This window comes from Lucilia cuprina, chromosome 5 (genome assembly GCF_022045245.1).
Source record: "Lucilia cuprina isolate Lc7/37 chromosome 5, ASM2204524v1, whole genome shotgun sequence".
In the NCBI taxonomy this organism is placed as follows: domain Eukaryota; kingdom Metazoa; phylum Arthropoda; class Insecta; order Diptera; family Calliphoridae; genus Lucilia; species Lucilia cuprina.
The window spans coordinates 24,626,750-24,646,636 of record NC_060953.1 but is presented as its reverse complement, the minus strand read 5'-3'; the positions used below and the strand labels follow the sequence as shown (position 1 = coordinate 24,646,636).

Genomic DNA, 19,887 nt, shown 5'->3' with positions numbered 1-19,887 from the left:
CCATCTGTATAAATAAAGTAAAATTCGTATGATTTATATTTTTTCTGTTTACACGATTACATTAACAAAGTAAGATAGAAACAGCTGTGAATTTTTTGTATGTATATTTAAAAAAATGAAGAGAGTAAAACTTTCACAAATCGTATTATTTCACAATGTCTGATGGCTTCATTACATATTGCGTTTAGACGATTGATTGATTTTGTCATTCCGTTTGTAACATATCGAAATATTGATCATAGACCCGTCGGTACGTCGGTCTGTTTGTCTGAAAGCACGATAAAGTCCGAACGAAAAGTGTTACAGAATTGAAATTTTCCACAAACATTTCTTATAGGTAAGGGTTTCACCCCTACATATGGCTCCTGAAAACAGGTTTAACAGCTATAACTGTTTGAAAATGAATGTATAGCGATTCGACATAAATGAGTATTATTTAAGCCAAATTATCTCTGCAAACTTATATGAGGATCGGTCCATATAAATTTGCAGATATCTTAAATATCTTAAAATCTCAAAATTGGATTTCTACAAGCTTAAATTTGATATTATATGTTCAAATATTAACAAGTGACAAAATACTATGAATTTCTAAATGTTTATGAAATTTTCTAAGCAACTGTGAACACAATCGAAAAGTCTGAATAATACTTCTGATCTGTCAAACATTTTCAAATTGCTACGAACATCATTTGATTTTTATCCACACATAAGTATAATTTCAATAGCTGGATGTTCAATCATCAAAGTAAAATTTTCTTATTGAGAGAAATAATTGTAGCGGTAATATTATAAACATTTATTTTTCGCTTATAATAAAATGACGAATCAAAATCTTTAGGAAGGTTTAAAACGTTTCACAAATCAAAAATGAGTTAAATATTTCAAAACCCTATGTTTTGTTTAAAAGCTTTATAAAAAAAAATTAATTTTACTTATTAAATATTTAAAGTAATTTTTCTTAAGACGGCCTTTTTTAATTATGCTGGTCTTGTTGTAAATAAGCGATATGTATTTATTTAGTCTTAGTTAGTTTGAAAGGAGGATGTATACACATCAAATCCGAAGAAATACACCTAAGCCTCTAACGGGCCTGTTGTGCGCTCCTTAACCAATGCCACAGGTGGGATTCGAACCCACCACCTCCGGTCTACCAGACTAGAACACTAACCTCTAACAAATAATCTACCGGAGGTCACTTAGATGTAATAAATATTAGTATTAAATAATTTTAACTCCATATAAATTACAAGATTTTGTTTAGAAATTTAGAAGATAATTCAATGAAATTTGGCACATGATCTTTTATGGTACCGTAGACGAAGCCTATTGAATAACATCGATACATTATTTCTCCTAGCCCCTATACAACTGAACCCGCCTAATATGGTGGGTTCGTATCTCGACAAAAAGCTGAAAAACCAAGTTCCATACTAGCCTTAATGACCCTTCATGAACTTTGACCCTAGCACCTATAAAAAGCCCCTTCAATATTTGACTTAAATGTTCACAAATATATTCAACATTAAATGACTTAAATATATTTGAGGCAAGGTACAATTCAACTTAAATGCTTTTTTATGAAAACAAAATCACATTTTATTCATGTAAGATGTGTAGGGTATTATATGGTCGAAGGAAAAAATACTGTAAAATAGCTCTTATAAGTAGATTCCCATTCAATCCAAAAATACATGTTTTTGTGTTTAATACTATAGGAAATTCCAAAATTTGATGAACAAAAAAGTACAAAAGAGTTATTTATAATAGATTCACATTTAATCAATTCCCTACATGTTAATTTTTTAATTCTATGTTCAATATTACGGAAAATGCTAAAGTTCCATCTGAAGCACAAATAATATAAAAATCTCCCTCTATAAATTCTCATTTAATCGTGTGTCATTTGTTCCCCACTATAGAAAATCCAAAAAATACCAAAGAGTCCCCAATTACAGATTGTTATTTAGTCTGCACCCTGCATGTTTAAATTTATGTTATTTGGATTAATAATTTAGAACATTCAAAAAGTATTAAAAAGTTCTCTCTTAATAATCTTATTAATGTTTGTTAAGCATGTGTTATAGATTCATTATATAGAACACAAAAACACTAACCTACCGGAGGCCAAAATTAGTTAATTGTTGTTGTTTTAGTTGAATAAAGTTTATACTATACCATACATAAAGCAATGAAAATTACATCAAAATACTTTTTCAACGATGTAAAATAGAAGGTAAATTGTAAACTTTTACCTTTATTAATAAAAGTATTGAAAATTAAATCAAAATACCTTTTCAACGATGTAAAATAGAAGGTAATTTATTAACTTTTACCTTTGTTAATAAAAGCTCTGTTCTATTAAAAATTTATTCCGAATTTTATTGAATAAATTATAGAGAAAAATTCAGGAAAATTTGAAAAATATTTTATTTGGGGATTGAAAGTTGGTTGGTTTTGGGATAAATATTTGTAAATTAGTTTTTAAAAAAGATCACACGTGCAAAAATTTTTTTGAAAACAAGTACGAGTGTTATATTCGGCTATGCCGAATCTTATATACCTTGTTTGACTCGAATAAAAGTTACTTATGTCTATTTTGCATTGTGATTTTGACTTATGTCGAATTTCATCGCTATTTATTCGTATTTTTAAACAGGTTATGACTGTTAAATGGGCACTATCCGAAAACGTGCAGCTTACCTATAAGAAATATTTATGTGAAATTTAAACCCTCTAGCTCTTTCTATTCTGTTTATATATACCCCATCTTTTCTGATGGTGGGTATAAAAAATCGTTCGAATTTTTTACTGTTTGGGGAATGAAATTTTGTATTTGTAATAAAAAAAAATTAGAAAATTTAGATAACTTTTGATTAGATTGGTCTTCAATTGTTGCCATGAAACTTTAAAATCGATTTACTAGAAAAAAGGTATGGGGCAAAGTATAACAAGTAGTCCGACTCTTTGACTGCAGTACCTAACTCTAAGCATGTGTTAGTGGAAAATTACCTAACTCTAAATACCTATGTGTTAGTAACAAAAATGTATATGTATTGGTGCATTCTAAACATTCAGAGTTTTATAAAAAAACTTACAATTTTAAATACCAAAAATTTAAACTCTGTTTGTAAATTAAAATTCAACAACAACAAAAATGAAATGTCAATAATTAGAAAAAAATATTTTTTTCTAGTTTAAGAAAATTAAACAAAATTTTGTATGAAAAGTGAAATAAAATTATTTTAAAAAATTGTAGATTTTGTGTGCAAAACCGTAATTTCGCGTAAAATCCTTTAAAGTGGCCAAAAAAGTAAGTTAAACATTTGAGTGTTTTGACCAAGTTTAAATTTCTCACAAGAGAGTCGAATTCACACGACACTCGTAGATGTGAGAGAATAATTTCCTGTATATGAGAGTCGGACTACTTGTTATACTTTGGTATGGGGGTTAAAGTTAATGTTTCCATTTTAGTTGAATTTAGTATAAAGTAATGCGTTATACATATTTCTAATTTTTAGTTTACAACTAATATTTTTAATAACTTTTTAAATTCAATTCAAATGCCAAACTTTTACATTAGTTCAAATATTTACAAGTGCCCAAAAATTATATTTAAAAGGTTGGAAGTCCTTTCTAAACATAAAAGTAACCCTTCGGTAAAGGAATTTTAACAATAATTTCTATAGTTAGTATGTTTGGATTATATAATATTTTACTTTTTACAATATATTTAATGTGGGCGTGGCACCTCGCCTATTAAAATCTCCAAAATAGTAGGAGATACAAACTTAAAGGAGATACTGTGAAAATTTAAAGAAAATCGGTTGTCAGTTTATAGACCAGAAATAAAAATACAAACATTTTATATTTTGTTCAGAAATTTTCACAAAATAACAGACTTTGGGTAGGAAAAATTGCTCTGATGCACACCGGTACCGGGTGGATATATAATGGGGTATACTGCACACTATAGGGAGTTTTTGTTCCTTAGAAGATTTAGTCTACTAACTGCTCTATTATCGGGAAATTTTGGACCATTAAAAAATTAATATTTTAATATACATAAAAATGGACCACACTTTTTTAAATAATATAATTAAGTAATGTTCGGAACTTTGTCCAATTAGTTTTAGACTTATTCCGAAACTTTATCGGCTTTGGCAGTGGTTTTTGTATTTTCTATCTTATGTACCGATGGCCACAAAAGAAGTGCACGTCCGAAACTCTCAAATCCTGAATTACGTTTTTAGTAAATCCCGAATTCGGGATTTTTCAAAATAAATCACTAGATTTGCTTCAAAGAAATGTTTTTATTTTTCCTTTTTGAGTCATATTTCTCATACATTTGCAAATTGCAATCCTATTTCATTTTGATTTATGCAAAACGAATATAAATTTATTCATTTCGTTTTTAACACGGTGTCCCTGCCCACTTTTTGGGAGGAATACCTCTCAAACAATGTACTAAACACGAGAAAATTAAAAAATTTTAAATAGCCTCAGTTCCCTGGCAGCGATTAAAATCTTGATCTCTTTTGAGCTTATCGCGGGAAAAATAATTAAATTTTTTGTTAGTGTATTTTGACATCAATTTCAATAAAAAAATAATATTCCTCTTCAATCCATCATATAGTGGACCGGACCAAAAATATTTTACAAAAATTTTAAAATTATTTTCCGTAAAAAATCTAAAAATAGGGAACTGTAGATTTAAAAAAAAACATATATTTTTCGAGTGTTTAGTACATTAATACCTACATGAAATTCTTAAAAAGACTGTTCGTCAGGACATACAATTTAAATAAATACTATAAATAGTTTTGTTCCAAAAGTAGTATATATTTTATGTAAAATTCCAAATATTTTTTTAAGAAAAATATTTTAAACAATTGAATTTTTCTCTGTTTTAATTATTAGTTCACATGGAACAGTATGAGGTGCTTAAGTCAAATTTGGGAACATAATATGTATTTTTATTTAGGAAGTATGTAGTTAAAAAGTTTCGGAAATTATGAAATTTTGAATGTTTTATTTAAAAATAATACTTAATTGGATTTTTTTATTTAAATGCATCTTCTGTCTGCTAAAATTTAACAAAATTAAACAATTTTCTTTACATATATGATGATTTAGAGATTTTCACATATAAAATAATTCAATTTATGTTATCCCATTGACAGCCATTTCAATCGGCGCCTTAACAATTTTGAAATTTTAAGACTAGCATGATAGAGTCCGAAGGGACTAAGTTAAAGGGTTGAAAATCTATAATATTATATGTACAGAAATGATGTCAGTAAGTTTTATTTAAAAAATCGACAAGAACTTTCCAAAAACCAAAAAAGTAACACCTTTATTTATGATAATTATTTTTTACTACTTTTTTCTGGATATTTTTGTTATTTGAGTTCTCATTTAAGGTGAAGTTAAATAAGTGCAAAAATTACGTCACAAAAGAAAGTATACAGATCATTTCAATATATATATTTGGTTTAATGATATTGTCAAATTTTATGAAAATTTTAACTGTTTGAATATAATTACTTTATAATGAAATATTTTTTATACAATAACTTGAAAAAAATCCACTTTTAGATTCGAAATCTTGAAATTTGGGCCGATTGGCTTCGCAAATAAATAATAGAACATTTTTTTCTTCTGCGAAATTTTTTCCACTTTAAACCCCAGATTTTGGATCTGACGGTCATTGGACTTTCCAAATGAAACATTAGAAGTTGAATTTTTAACGTTTGAAAAGAGTTGTTATTTTGAAATTAATGTGGTATGCTTGGATTTGGTATGCTTGGATTTTTGAACACAGTACGTTCTTATAATCCGAAATTTTACTCCGATTTCTTAAGGCTTTGAAAATTTTATAATTCCATACATTTTCCAAAGTATAAAAATGTGCTACTAATCATACCTTTATATACCCGAGATAATAACCACAATTTATGGATCGAAAATTTTTCATCTCTAGCAATAAATTGAGACGTATCCGTGTTCAAAATTGTTCAATTCGTATTCATACCACTAATTGAGCCTAATTCAATATAAAAATTAGACAATAACCAATTTCGGAACCGATTTCCAGGGTAACCATTTGACGATTATTAATAGTATTTAAATGGAAGATTAGTATTATAAAACTTGTTTTAATTAATCGATACTAAAAACATTATTAATTTTGCATTTCAAGAAATAAATTTTACGAAATCGCCATTAAATATCGAGTATGAACGCTATAAATTTTTAAAAGTGTCAATGGATTTTAATTATAGTAAAGAAATAAATATTATTGAAATTTAAAAATCGTATTCTGATGCATCATAATGAACAAACAAGGGATATTATTGAATACCCGATCCGAAAGTCCGGAGGTTTAAGTAGCAATTACCAAAAATTTAAACTTATCGGAACTGAAAGTGATTTTTTTAGAAGTTATTGTGTGAAATATATTTTTTATACAGTAATTATAATCAAACAGGTTAAATTTTGCTAAATTTCGTTAATATCATGAAACCGAATATATTTCAAATTATTTGTATACTTACTTTTGTGCCGTAAATTTTGCGCATAATTAACTTCAGCTTATATGAGAACTGAAATAACTAAAATATCCAGAAAAAAAGTTATGAATAATAATTATCATAATTGTTTTTAACAGATAAATGTACTACTTTTTTGTTTTTTGAAAAACGTATATGCTTTTTAAATAAAACCAATTGTCAGTATTTCTGTATACTTATTTTTGTGATTAACTGCCATGTCCATCTGTCTGTGTATGTGTTGAAATCAATTTTTTGAAAAGCCTATATATAGATAACGTTTCGTATGTTTTTGTTATCTGTTTTTTTGTTTATTACAGTCAGTGGAATGATTGCATGATTTTTATAAAACTTAGTTTTATAGAACTTTAAATGACACTACCGATTTTTAAAATGATCGGGCTTTATTTGACCCTATCCCCCATACAAACACCCCTTCAGAAAATGACTTAAATGTCAAAATTCACTTACAAACACTAATAACACATTTAAATTCTACATAGAAGAAGACTTAACTCCCCCTACCAACATTTTTAAGAATAGGGCCATATTTTGCCCTACTCCCCTTTGAGCCCTCTTGTAAAAAATATCTTTTTTGCCAAAAAATGTGAAAATATTTCGAAATAAAGTTAAAAAACAAACCAAATGCTTTATTCTTTTAAATAATCCCCATTTTTACCATACATACTGACTGATGTAGGGTATCATATGATCGGCAACGCTCGACTATACATTCATACTTGTTATTGCTGCTGCAGTGTCTATTTTTGCCAAAAAATGTAAAAATATTTCGTAATAAAGTTAAAAAACAAACCAAATGCTTTATTGTTTTAAATAATCCCCATTTTTAACATACATACTGACTGATGTAGGGTATCATATGGTCGGCAACGCCCGACTATACATTCATACTTGTTATTGCTGCTGCAGTGTCAACCAAAGGTTTCGATAATTTGATTATCTGCCAAATTCCAATTTTTTCGTTCTTCTCAGTCGTCTATGACCCTAAAATGACAGCAACTCCCTGGCAAGGGGATTTGGGTGATCCATTAGATTCGACAAGTAGGTTAAATAAGAGAATTTGATCTCCTCGCGTATTATTTTGAGATAATTTCTTAGATTAGATTTCTTATTATTTTTTAAGGACTTTGGCACTGATTAAGTTTAACTTTTATGTTTGGAGATCGCGATTGTTGCCATTGTGTTTTCTTTTCGTAAATTAGAGACTCAATGTTCCTAGGACATTTCGAATTTTTGTAGTCTCCCAAGGTGATTGGGGGTGAAGATAGGGTTATCATTCGAATAAAAATGATTCGATTAATCGAGGAAAATTTTTTGTTTTTTTCGAACGAATAAAAAATTTCCGATTTAGAATATGGAATAATTCGAAAAGTGTTTGTCAAATAATTGTATATTCGAATAAAATTGTAATGTTACTATTAATCCATATTTTATAATAATATTGAACAAAGAATTAATTATTTTTGTAAAACGAATACTTAATCGAAAGATCTGTTAGTATTGAAACAAATCTTTTAATACTTGTTGCAATTAATAAAAATATATATTTTGCAATGTTTAAAGTATTATGCTTTCTGTTTTAGAAGGGATTCTATGGATTTTTAATACAATGTGAGAAGGTTGTTTACGAAATTGTAAAGTGTGTGTAAAGTATATTATACTCTTCATTTTGTGGTGGCCGCAGAGCAAGTGACATCGTGTGTGCGTAAAAAACTAAAATCAAAATTAAGCTGAAATGCTCGTTTTTACTTTTTAAAACTATTAATGTTTATGTAGAATTTAGATTCTATGCTAGTATTTTTAAGCGAGTCATACAACAACATTATTTTCATAGGCACATGCATTGCCTATGAAAATAATGTTGTATTATTTTCATTTTTGCAAATTTTCATTATTCTTATTTGTAAGATTTCTATATTGGGCACTAGAATTTTGTTCTGCGTTCATTGGGGTAACGGAACCCTCTTTTGTCGTATGAGCATACGATTTATTTTGATTGCTTTTATTTGTGCTACTTCTAAAGTAGCTTTAAATTCAGCATATATACTGGACATCTGCGATAACTGTATTTTCTTGTTATCTGTATCTTTGCGTAGAGAAACTAGTTGGAAATTTCCTTTAACAACTTTCCAACTAATTAACCAAAAGATTGGTGGTGGGTTTGCGCAAATAGAGGGTAGGTGGCTTGTGGTCTTTTACAGGCACGGATGGTACTTCTTCACTTTCTTGGTTGTCAAGGAGTGCAAAACAGTTTTGACTTACCGAATTTGTTTTCGCCTGTTTTTGGATTTAGTTCCAATTTTGAAGTCTTAGGACTGGACTTACGTTTGTTATAGGTAACATAACGGTCCATTTTCCACAATTCGTCCACACAATTTTCTTGTTTTGGTGCACTTGAGATAGGAGATCTCTCGTTTGTTATTGTTCTTGCACTTTAATGTTTTTTTTTTTTATTTTGGATCATAATTATTGTTGTTGTATGGAGAGCTCATAACAAAATATATATTTTTTCCATTGCTACAGAGCCTTCTTTCACTTATTGGAGAATTAGAAAAACTAATGCACAATAACACTTTATTTAAGGTCTTGTTGTTATTATTTTTTTTTGTTTTTTTTTTTTTACTTTTTGTTATTGTTAATTGCATTAACAAAATTGACAATTTATTTAATTTAAATGTATTTTTAGTATTAAAATTATATAAGTATGCATTAAATTAGCGTACATTCGCTGTTACTTATCTTTTTATATTTTTATTAAGAATTTATGTTTACAATATTACTTTCCCGTGACAGCGATTTAAAACGCGTTCACTATGAGAATTTATATCTTCATACATGATTTAATAAAAAAATGTGTATGTAATAAATGTATATAAGATTCGGCACAGCCGAATATAGCATTCAAGTAAGAATGCTATATTGTATGACACTGATGTTTATTATAACATCAGTGTCATACAACCACTAAAGAGTGCTTACATCCACTCCACAAGTAAAATTTTGTTTCATTAAAAAATTATTTTACAATTTAGTAATGTCTAAAAAAGCGCTTCAACAATCACTCTAATGTATTTTTAAAAATCTAACAACAAAATTCCTAATATTTCAGAATAAGTACAAGGAAGCTGCAAACTTGTTAAATGATGCATTATCAATTCGAGGAAAAACTTTAGGTGAAAATCACCCAGCAGTTGCGGCAACTTTAAATAATTTAGCAGTTTTATATGGAAAACGAGGAAAATATAAAGATGCTGAACCTCTTTGTAAACGAGCATTGGAGATTCGAGAAAAAGTTTTAGGAAAAGATCATCCCGATGTTGCAAAACAACTAAATAACTTAGCTTTATTATGTCAAAATCAAGGAAAATACGATGAAGTTGAGAAATATTATCAAAGAGCATTGGAAATTTATGAATCTAAACTTGGCCCTGATGACCCAAATGTAGCTAAAACAAAAAATAATTTAGCCAGCTGTTATTTAAAACAGGGAAAATATGCAGAGGCTGAAATTTTATACAAACAAGTATTAACACGCGCGCATGAACGAGAGTTTGGAGCTATTGACAGCAAAAATAAACCTATTTGGCAGGTAATATCTAAGAAAAATTTAAATAATTATATATTTCTTAAATTCGGGAATATTCTTTATATACATACAGTAAATTTGCCTATGTAAAATTTTCCAAAATTTAAGAAAAAACTTTAGTTGAGCAATTATTTTTAGAAAAATTAAGCATTTTTTTATTGTAATTTAAAAAATATCTAATTATTTTATTTTTTTTATATTGCTATATATTTAAAAAAAATTTCGATATTTTAGTAGTGGTACGTCTAAATTTGGAAATTTTTTTAACCTATTTACCTATAAGAATTTATCAATATTTAACATAAAATCTAACGTTTTTTTTTTATTTTTTTTCGAAAATAATAAGTAATTATAATTATTATTATCTTGATTTTTTATCTCATATTTATTATTTTTATTTTTTATCTTATTTATACGCCTACTGTATTTTATAAATTGCAGTTATTCTTGATTTGGGTTCTAAATATACATAAGTGTATGTATTATTTTAAAAATATTCCTTTTGTGGACCTTAGTCAATGATAACAACCTCCATTTGTAAATATCTAAATTAAGGACTTTGTTCTTTACCACACGACAGTGCACTTCATATTGCTTTCAAGCTACCTAAGGTCTGTTTGGAGGATAAAATCTAAACATCGTGTTTTTCCTAGTTTGTATAGGATACAAGCCGCTACCCTATGGTAGTTAAAAATTTTTAAAGACCAATCAGTGCTTTTTTTTCTCACGAAGGTGAAGGGTATAATATAATTTTCCGACCCTATAAAGTATATATATTCTGGATCCTTATAGCTAGCGGAGTCGATTAAGCCATGTCCGTCTGTCTGTCTGTTGAAATCAGTTTTTAGAGGACCCCAGATATCGGCGAGATCCGAATCTTCAATAATTCTATTAGACATTTCGAGAAGATCGCTATTTAAAATCAGCAAAATCGGTCGGTAAATAACGGAGATATGAGCAAAAATCAGAGACAACCTCTGAAAATTTCATCAAAAAATTGTTATAAAAGCAACAACAACACTGAATATAGAAAAAGATTTACACGTGTGTGTGTAGATGTATTTGGTTTTATTCAGCTGCGTATTTTTTTGTATGTTTGGAATCCAAACATACAAAAAATACACAGCAAAAAAATATGATTTGCATTTTTTGTTAAAATAAAATATTTTTCCCTTTCGTTTTGCAAATATATTTTTTAACGAATAGAAAAAAGTATTTAAAACGTTTTCAATTATATGAGAGTAGATTGTGAGTTATTGTACAATAATTTTTAAGCGAATAATGTAAGTTTGAAATTTAAAACTAACACAAATTTTTTCCAAGTGCTTTTGAAAACAATTTTTGTTACGATAAACAAAAACAAAATCTACGTCTCGTCAATGTTTACCAGCAATGAATCAGAGGTCGAAGTCGACCGGCTTTAAGTCGGAGCATAGCCGCCGCCGAACTATATTTAGTTGCTTGAGCCGAAGCCGAAACATTCGGCTTAAATCGACTCAAGTTTTTTTAATGTTTTTATTAACTAGACTGTAAGATCAATTATGTTTAAAGTACACTATGGTGAAGGGTATATAAGATTCGGCACAGCCGAATATAGCACTCTTACTTGTTTTTCTTGATAACACATTTTTTTAAAAAAGTGACAATTTTCTCAGGCTCATATCTTGCAAACCGTTCGGAATTTCGATTTACTCTCTGAGAAAATATTGTTGCTTTTGTCACAAAGAACGAAAATTGTGAACATATAAAGTCAAAAAACGTTATTTTCATTATCAGAATAGTAAAAAATATATATTTTTTTAATTTTTCCCTTGTTCAGGTCTGTAAGTAGCAATCCGTTAAAAATTTAAGAAAACAATAAACTACAAAAATGTAGCTAAGATCTCAATAAAGAACTTCCTAGAACATATGAACTTCTTAGTAATGATTGTTAAGTCGCAAAAGTGAAAAGTTTCCTGTTTTTTTAAATTTCATTTGAGTTTTCTTCACTTTAACCTTAAGATACAATGCTATCCATTACAAAAATAATAAAAAAAGTATAAGTATTATGTTTATAATGTTGATGGATAAACAAATAAAATTCTCTTAAAATAAGGTAGGCAAAAAAGTTAGTAGATTCACTGTATGTACAGTAAAGTCACCACAAAAAAGTCGATTAATTCGTGTTAAACGCACAAAACGATTTCCACGATTCCTAGTTATTAAGATAGCCGTAATTTGAGCTCGATTATGGGACGTTAACACGTACCGTTCATCAAAGTTTGAAAAAATCCACAATTTTGGAAAAGAACATAAAAAGCTATAATTCTTAAACGATAGTTCAGAAAAAAATATTTATTTATTATTTCAACTTAAACCTAAGAATAAATTCTAACCCTTTATTCATAAACAGTATTTTATTTTATAAAAGGTTTATAAAACAAAATGTCCATACGAAATTTGATTTATAAATCGTCTATAAAATAAAAATTTGTTAATGAATATGGGGGTAAGTCTAAGAAAAGTAGCATAGAGCACTAGCATCTGTTTTTAGTTTTGTTAGTTTGATGAAATCGTATATTTTGTCTATGTTTTGAGTAGAGGGTACTCTGAGAAAAACAATGGCAGAATTATTTTGGAAAAGTATATTTTTATGTCTGTTGAAAAGCTGACATTCACCCATTCTACGTTATTGCATCCATAATCACAAATCTGCATTTTCGTTGCCAAGAGCCAATAAATTTTTACCTTATTCTCGTTTCCTACACTGAAAAAAATCCATGCTTAATATATCCGAAAAATGTCGTACATTGTACGAATCGTTCGTTGTTTCGCACCACGAAATTCTTTCGTAATATATACGTAATTGTACGAAATATTTTAGTATAATGTAAAATATTCTTAAAAAAATTAATTTACATAAATTGAAAAAAAGGAATTGTGAATAAATATGGTAAAATTTAGGAAATATTAATTTATTCAAATATTTTTGTTCATTTTAAAATAAATTTTCTAATTTTAGTTCAAAATCATTCTCCACACGAATTTTCCATTTTTTTATGAAAATAATTCAAGAATAATATTATACTTTTTCTTAAATTTTATAAAAATGTTGTAGTTTTATTTAATCATAATATAATTAATATCATTATGTTTAATTTCGCTAAAATTTAAGAAAAAAATATTACGAAAGGTTTTCGTACTTACGTAAAAATAGAAAAGGGTTTTATTAAATAATATTTCGTATTATACACGAAATTTTTGTAAATATTACGAAAATAGAAGTTACGAAATTTTTTTTCGTAAAGTTGAGTATGGATTATTTTCAGTGTATAAGTACCTCGCGTATTTTGATGATAATGTTCCATTTGTAGTTGAAAATGCTTAAAATAGCTTTCATTGCTGACAGGCTGTCAGTGAAAATAATACATTTCATTTTTTCAACTAAGACGACAAGAATCGCCTGTATATGGGACGGTGAGTAGTCTTGACAGATGAGTAGTCTTGAAACGTTTTTAAGATGAGGTTCCTACCGTCTTCGCCTACAACGGCATATGTCGGAAGGGTGTCTTGCGATTTGGTGCCAACCGTATATAAAAAGTGCCATCCTTAAGATTTTAGTTTATCTTTCTGTACTGCAAATAAGATGAGGAAAGTAATATCGGAAGTTTCATTCTTTTTGAGTTTGGACAGAGAAAGATCAATACAGGAGTAATTGAATATTCAAGGCGCCTTCTTAATAAGTTTTTTTGACATATTAAGTTGAAAGTTTAACTCTTCTGTCAGATCAAGGGACTTTGCAATCGCTGAAATTATTCTTTTTGGTTTTTTACTATTAATAATAGAGGTGATGCAAGGACAGAATTGGCACTGTTTAGAAGTTTTGGTAAATACCTTGCTTTGACCTCATAAAATCTGTCTTCTATAATGGAAAGACCCCATTCAGCAAGCATATTGCTAATCGGCGTGGTTCTAAAGGCATATACGCATGTCCGGACAGCACGGTGGAAATTTGGTTTTAATATATTTAAACTACATTTGCAAGAATTATCGTTAAGAATGAGGCCGTAATCTATATTCGATAAAACGAGAGTTTTAGTTAAATATGACAAAGTGTTGATATGCACGAAGCTCTTATGTGATAAATAGCGAATAATGTTTACCCTAGGCAACAGAGAGCAGTTGAAACAGGTGTTCTTTCCAATTGTAGTTGCAAGAAAATATAACGCCTAACAGCCTTATGCAAAAACAATTATTAAGTTAACAATGGTTGTTAAAACCTGTTTTTATATGGAAAAAGTGTGTACTAAACCATTGTTAATTTCAAAAATCGTTTTTACATAAGGCAGTAAGACTTTTAGCTTATTTACATTTGGTATATTCGTTCCATGAGATTGTATTGAGTAGTTATTAGAATCACAATTGTGCTTACGGCATATATGAAATTTCTTTGTTTTTTCCCCAGCATATTTGGTCCAGTTGTTAATTTCCTATCTAGTGTGCTATGTATGACTGAGTTCATGGCCGAGTTAAATAAAGGTAGGAAGTTTTCATCTGAACTATACTTGGCCTATTCCTCACCGAAATGGTTAGCGATTTTGTTTGGATCAGAAATTGACGCATGATGTGTGTTAGTGGTCTTTTGATAATGGTAGTAGATGATTTTCGTGTAATTCTGTTGATTTTATCCCAAACATAGGGCGTGTTTCTATGTATATCCTCAGTGAGACGTTTAAAGCTCAAGGACACTCTACGAAAAACCGCGTTTTGCTTTTTAAATGCAATTAAATACTCTTGATGAGGAGTGGATTTAAACTTTTACCATGTCTTCATTTTAAGGTGCCTTAAATCAGAAAGAGCATCATTCCACCATGGGACTGGCGACCTAGCTGGTCTATAGTTATGTGTGCGTTGAGGTATGTGATAATTGGCGGCAGAAAAAATGCATTTAGTCAATGTTGCGGCACATTGGTTGCTGGATTGTGTTATTATACGAGATGCGTTCTCTTTATCTGCAGAATTAGACAAGTTGTACCAGTCAGCTTTATGTTGTAAAAATGTCTTAGCTTCGACAGACCTGAATATTTCTTCTGACAATTAAGGAATTAATTTAATAGGAAAGTGATCACTGCCATGTAAGTCATTAAGTACATCCCAGGATGCTAGTTGGAGTAAGTCAAGCGAGCAAAGCGATAGATGAATATGGGAGTAAGTATTATGGGTGGAGAAGTGGGTTGGGTTACCGTCATTTAATATGCACAAACCGGATCGTTCAATAATTGTTTCCATTAAGATCCCTCTATTTTTGTTATTTGTTTCTTCAAGCGATATAAAACAGGGATCCATATCATTTATAAGTAACTGAAGATCTTGAAAGTTATTTAAGAGGCCGTCTATATTCCGTTGTAAAACTCATAAGCTGAGCGCAAAACTATGATGATGGTCTGGGCGCGATATGATTATTGTTAAATGATGGATTTATTAAAAATGAGTGTATTATAGAGCTAAGAGCTCCATTTCGGGTCATCGGGGTATTCCTCGTTGACCGACGGCAAGAAATGACTATTTTGTCATATTATTGTTTGAGTTATTAATGAAATAAAAGAAATAAACACATTTATTAGAATTCAAAGCATTATTTTCGTTTCCAATATTTTTACCTATTTGAAGAATCAGCTGTTTCTGTTTTATTAGTTTTGTTATCATTGTTTTCTTTAGATTTGCAATTTTCTTATTGATTTTCAACTTTCTTCGTTGTCGTTTGATGTTTTTGGTGTTCGTTAGCTTTAGTGTTATTTAGTGGAGTGGTGATGTCTACATTCAGGACAAGTAGCGTCACCACGGCAACGCTTTTGTGTGTGTCCTAAACGTTGAAAGTTAATGCATCGCATGGAATTCGGAAAGTAATGATCTATTTTGTACCAAGTGGTTGCGGTAAATGATATAAATCGATGGTTATGATAATTTTTCGGTTGGAATGCGAGATTTACCGTCTTCACTGGGTGAATTGAATTTGTAATTGTCTGTCAATCCTTGATCTTTCATCTCTTCCACAATTTCTTTTTCAGGCACATGTATTTAGCATGGCGCGTATACGACACTCTTTACTGAGTTATGTGTGTCATGAAGTTTGCATGAAACAGGGAAGACGTTTGAGAGAGTTTTTGCTCTTACAAACTTATCTGCAATACGCGAATTACGGGCAAGAATTAGTAGATACCATCCCTTAAAAGGGAAATAGAGGTGTACTCCGTGCTAATATCTTCCACACCTTTGTTTAATGGCAAAAGTGCTTAACTTTGGAAGTTGTTTGGTTGAGTCCGTTGATGAAATTAAAACGTATTTTGGCTGGTTTTTATTGTTAATGTGAGGTGTTGTCAAATCTGGGAATTCATATTTCTTTTGTTTCTTAGTAGGGTTGTTTATATAATCCCCGAGAGGATAAAATTTATTGTTAGAGTATTTGTCCGGTGGGCCCCCGGCGCCCTATTATTGTTTTTAATAGAACAAACAATAAATAAAAAAATGTAACATTGTTATTAAGGCACAAACAAATGAAAAGAACGGTAATAAAAAAGAACAACAACAATAAAGTCGTTAACCGTTACTCCAGACTATTACAATTATGAATTAATGCAGACAAATGAGAGATACAACCGTTTGCATTGAGAGATAGTTGATGAATGTGTAATAATATTCTGGTTACTTTAACTCAAACATAGTCATAATGTACATAGGTTAAGTATATCAAAAAGATGTAAAATATAAAAATTGGTTTAACAATGTAAAGGTTATTAAAAATTCTTCATTAAGAAATGTAACAAAAAATTACTTATTTTGGAAGATAAACAATTTTATTACATATAAATATTTGTCATTAAAAGATAACGTGGACTTTCTCAGCTATGTATTTTTTACACTGTAGTTTTAATACTTCATTTTTAGTTTTTTTTTTAACTATGTTAAACAAACATTTATATTTTTAATATATCACCGGTAGATTTATGGTCAATAGATAAGGCAATAAAACAATTCAAAAGTTATCTCAATACCTCGTATAGTTTAGCTGTAGCCAAAAACTACATTTTTGTAATATTTTAGAAAATATGTCCTAATTCTATACAGTTATACATTTAAACAAACTTTTTACAGAATATTATTTCGCCGATTATATATAATATATTTTTGAAGTTACATATAAATAGGAAAATTTTGCTAAATATGGGAATTCTCATTGAGGAATATCGAAATAATATTTATTTGTTGGCCATATTTGAGAAAATTACAGGTCTGATATTTGGAATGTTTAATCGTTTTGTGACGTTCAGACGAACAAGATTCCAACATCGATTTTTTGTGGTCACCCTAATGGACATTTTCTATTATTATTAACATAGAAAAAACAAGTAAGAGTTCTGTATTCATCTGTGCCGAATCTTATATCACTTTCATCATGATGTGTTCAAAAACAGTCAGTACAAATTTTGTTAAAAAATCAAAAAAAATAGAAATTATAAAACGGTATGGTACCAGAAAGTCCTCTTTTATGGGTTCAAAATTATAGAAAAAAGTACCTTTTGTAGAACGACAAAATACCAAAATTAGAATTTAGTTCTAATTTTGGTTACAGTTAGCACCCAATTGGCCAAACATTCAATATAAAAATAATCATGAAAAAATACAATTTTTGGTCGCAAATAATGAAAAAAATACAATTTTTGGTCGCATATGTCTCAAAACTTTTGCTATCGATTATATATATATATTTTTAGAAAGCCAATTTTATAAAAATTTGGATTTATTTAAATTTCAATATGCAAAAATTTAATAAATTTTTATTGTCATTTTACTGTTTAAAACAGGTTAGTGTTACTCGATTTGTCTCAAATACTCAGCATTGCAGTTTCAGTGAATGCTATTCTATTATTTTTAAAACCATACTTTATATATCTTCGCTAATAAATATTAGGGAAGTAACTTTTATATTTTTTTAATGTAAAATTATTCGCAAATATTTGAATAGAACATTAACAAAAAATGTAAACTCTTACTTTTAAAACTTAAAATAAAAATTCAGCGCTTTTTACAAAGATATACTATCATTGAATTTAAATCTGCAAATGAACAGAAAAATTTTTGCTTAAGTTAACAGCAGTAATTGTGGGTTAATACATGGTGCCAGGGCCAAAATTTAATATGTGTTAACACTAAACTTAAAAAATATTTTAAAATATTAATCCTCGGAAAGGATTCATAGATTTTAAGGACTTTATAATTTCTCAAGGAATGAGAAATAAAATAGATTTTAAATAAATAAGAAATGATGCTCACCTTTTTCTGGTTTAGAAAGAAGTGAAAGTTTATTACTTTTTTAAATGCCTTGAAGGCTATTTTTACACGTTATACATAGTAAATAAATTAAGTACAGTTTAGTTTTGTACATACGTTAACTATGTTTATAAACTAGGTTTATACAAGTATTTAAATTCAAATAAAACAAAAAAGGGAAAAGCTTACAAAGTAATAATTTATTTTATATAAATTAAATTATATTATATAATGAAATAAGAATAATAAAAATTCAACTAAAATAATTTCAATATAATTCAATTCTTAATGCTAATTTGGATATGGCGCCTTTCATTGCACTTGGGCAATTAGTTGTTTGTGCTGCTAGGGAGCAAATGGCCTCCGAGATGACTTTATGGCGTAGGCTGGTTCTGATGGTGTTGTTGGTAGGTCAGCGACGGTGGGTAATGATGGTGCGATGACGTTGATGATGTGTGCTGGTGGTGTGGTGGCGTTAAGAATTGGTCGGTCGACGGTGATGAGGGTTTGCACGATGGCGGTAGTCCCTGTGGCTTGGACAGACCAGTCGACGTTCGCCCAGTTTATTTGGACACTACTTTCTGGTGCAGTGTCTCGGGGATGATGGCTTGGGTTAAGGAGCGTGTTGTGTAGCCGACCGCAATACATGCAGGTATCGGGGCTAACGCAACTGTAAACATTGTGCGTTCTGGCCAAACAGTTTAGGCAGTATTCATACCGCGGGACACCATCGTCAAAAAACGCCGTCAGAACCGTAGCGAGTGGGAAAGATTTTGATAGTTTGGATCTGGTAAAGCCATAATTGGGCCGCAAGGAGAAAGTTTGCTGGAGTCAACGCGGTAAGATCTGCTGGGACTTCAGAGAGAGCGGATATGGGCCTAGAATTCAATACCCGTTCAATACGAGCTAATACTATTCAAATGTGAACCGATGGGCTCCTGCAAACCGCTTTAGATGGAATTTAAAGGGGAAATGAAAGACCACTCAAACCCATGAGTTATGTAAGTTTGAGCAGTGTCTTGAGAAACGGAGTTTATAAAAGTAATAAATTCATGGCGTAAAGCTCGTTTCGAACCAACAAAATTTCTACCATTGTCAGTGACTAGTTTGGAACAGGGCTCTAAATGGACAGCTTTTGTCGCAAAACATACAAATACGCTGCATATTCTTTGACGATCGGTGATCTTCGTAAATTGGAGCTTTTAAGCTTAAACGGTCCGGCAAAATCTACTCCGGTTATGTTGAATGGGAAGGACAGGGTACAGCTGTCGGTATGTAAACGGTTGTTTCTAATGAATTTTTTAAATTTGAGTTTGAAACGAGAGATATAAAATTCGGTTTGTATCATCCGACACATTAAGGTGCATTCTCCGTTGGCTAGAATCTCGTGCAAATGGGATAAATATAGATTACAAAAGTGCG

General features: G+C 29.6%; 1 protein-coding gene across 5 annotated transcripts in view; it reads left to right on the top strand.

Moving 5' to 3' along the window:
- The window catches only part of LOC111680253 (kinesin light chain), a 168,396-nt gene that overhangs the window by 100,820 nt on the left and 47,689 nt on the right, over positions 1-19,887 (top strand). For all 5 annotated transcript variants that reach the window (XM_023441883.2, XM_023441881.2, XM_023441882.2 and 2 more), the window contains one exon: positions 9,682-10,161. In XM_023441883.2, coding sequence (XP_023297651.1) covers positions 9,682-10,161 — 480 coding nt within the window. The remainder of the gene's footprint in view (positions 1-9,681; positions 10,162-19,887) is intronic.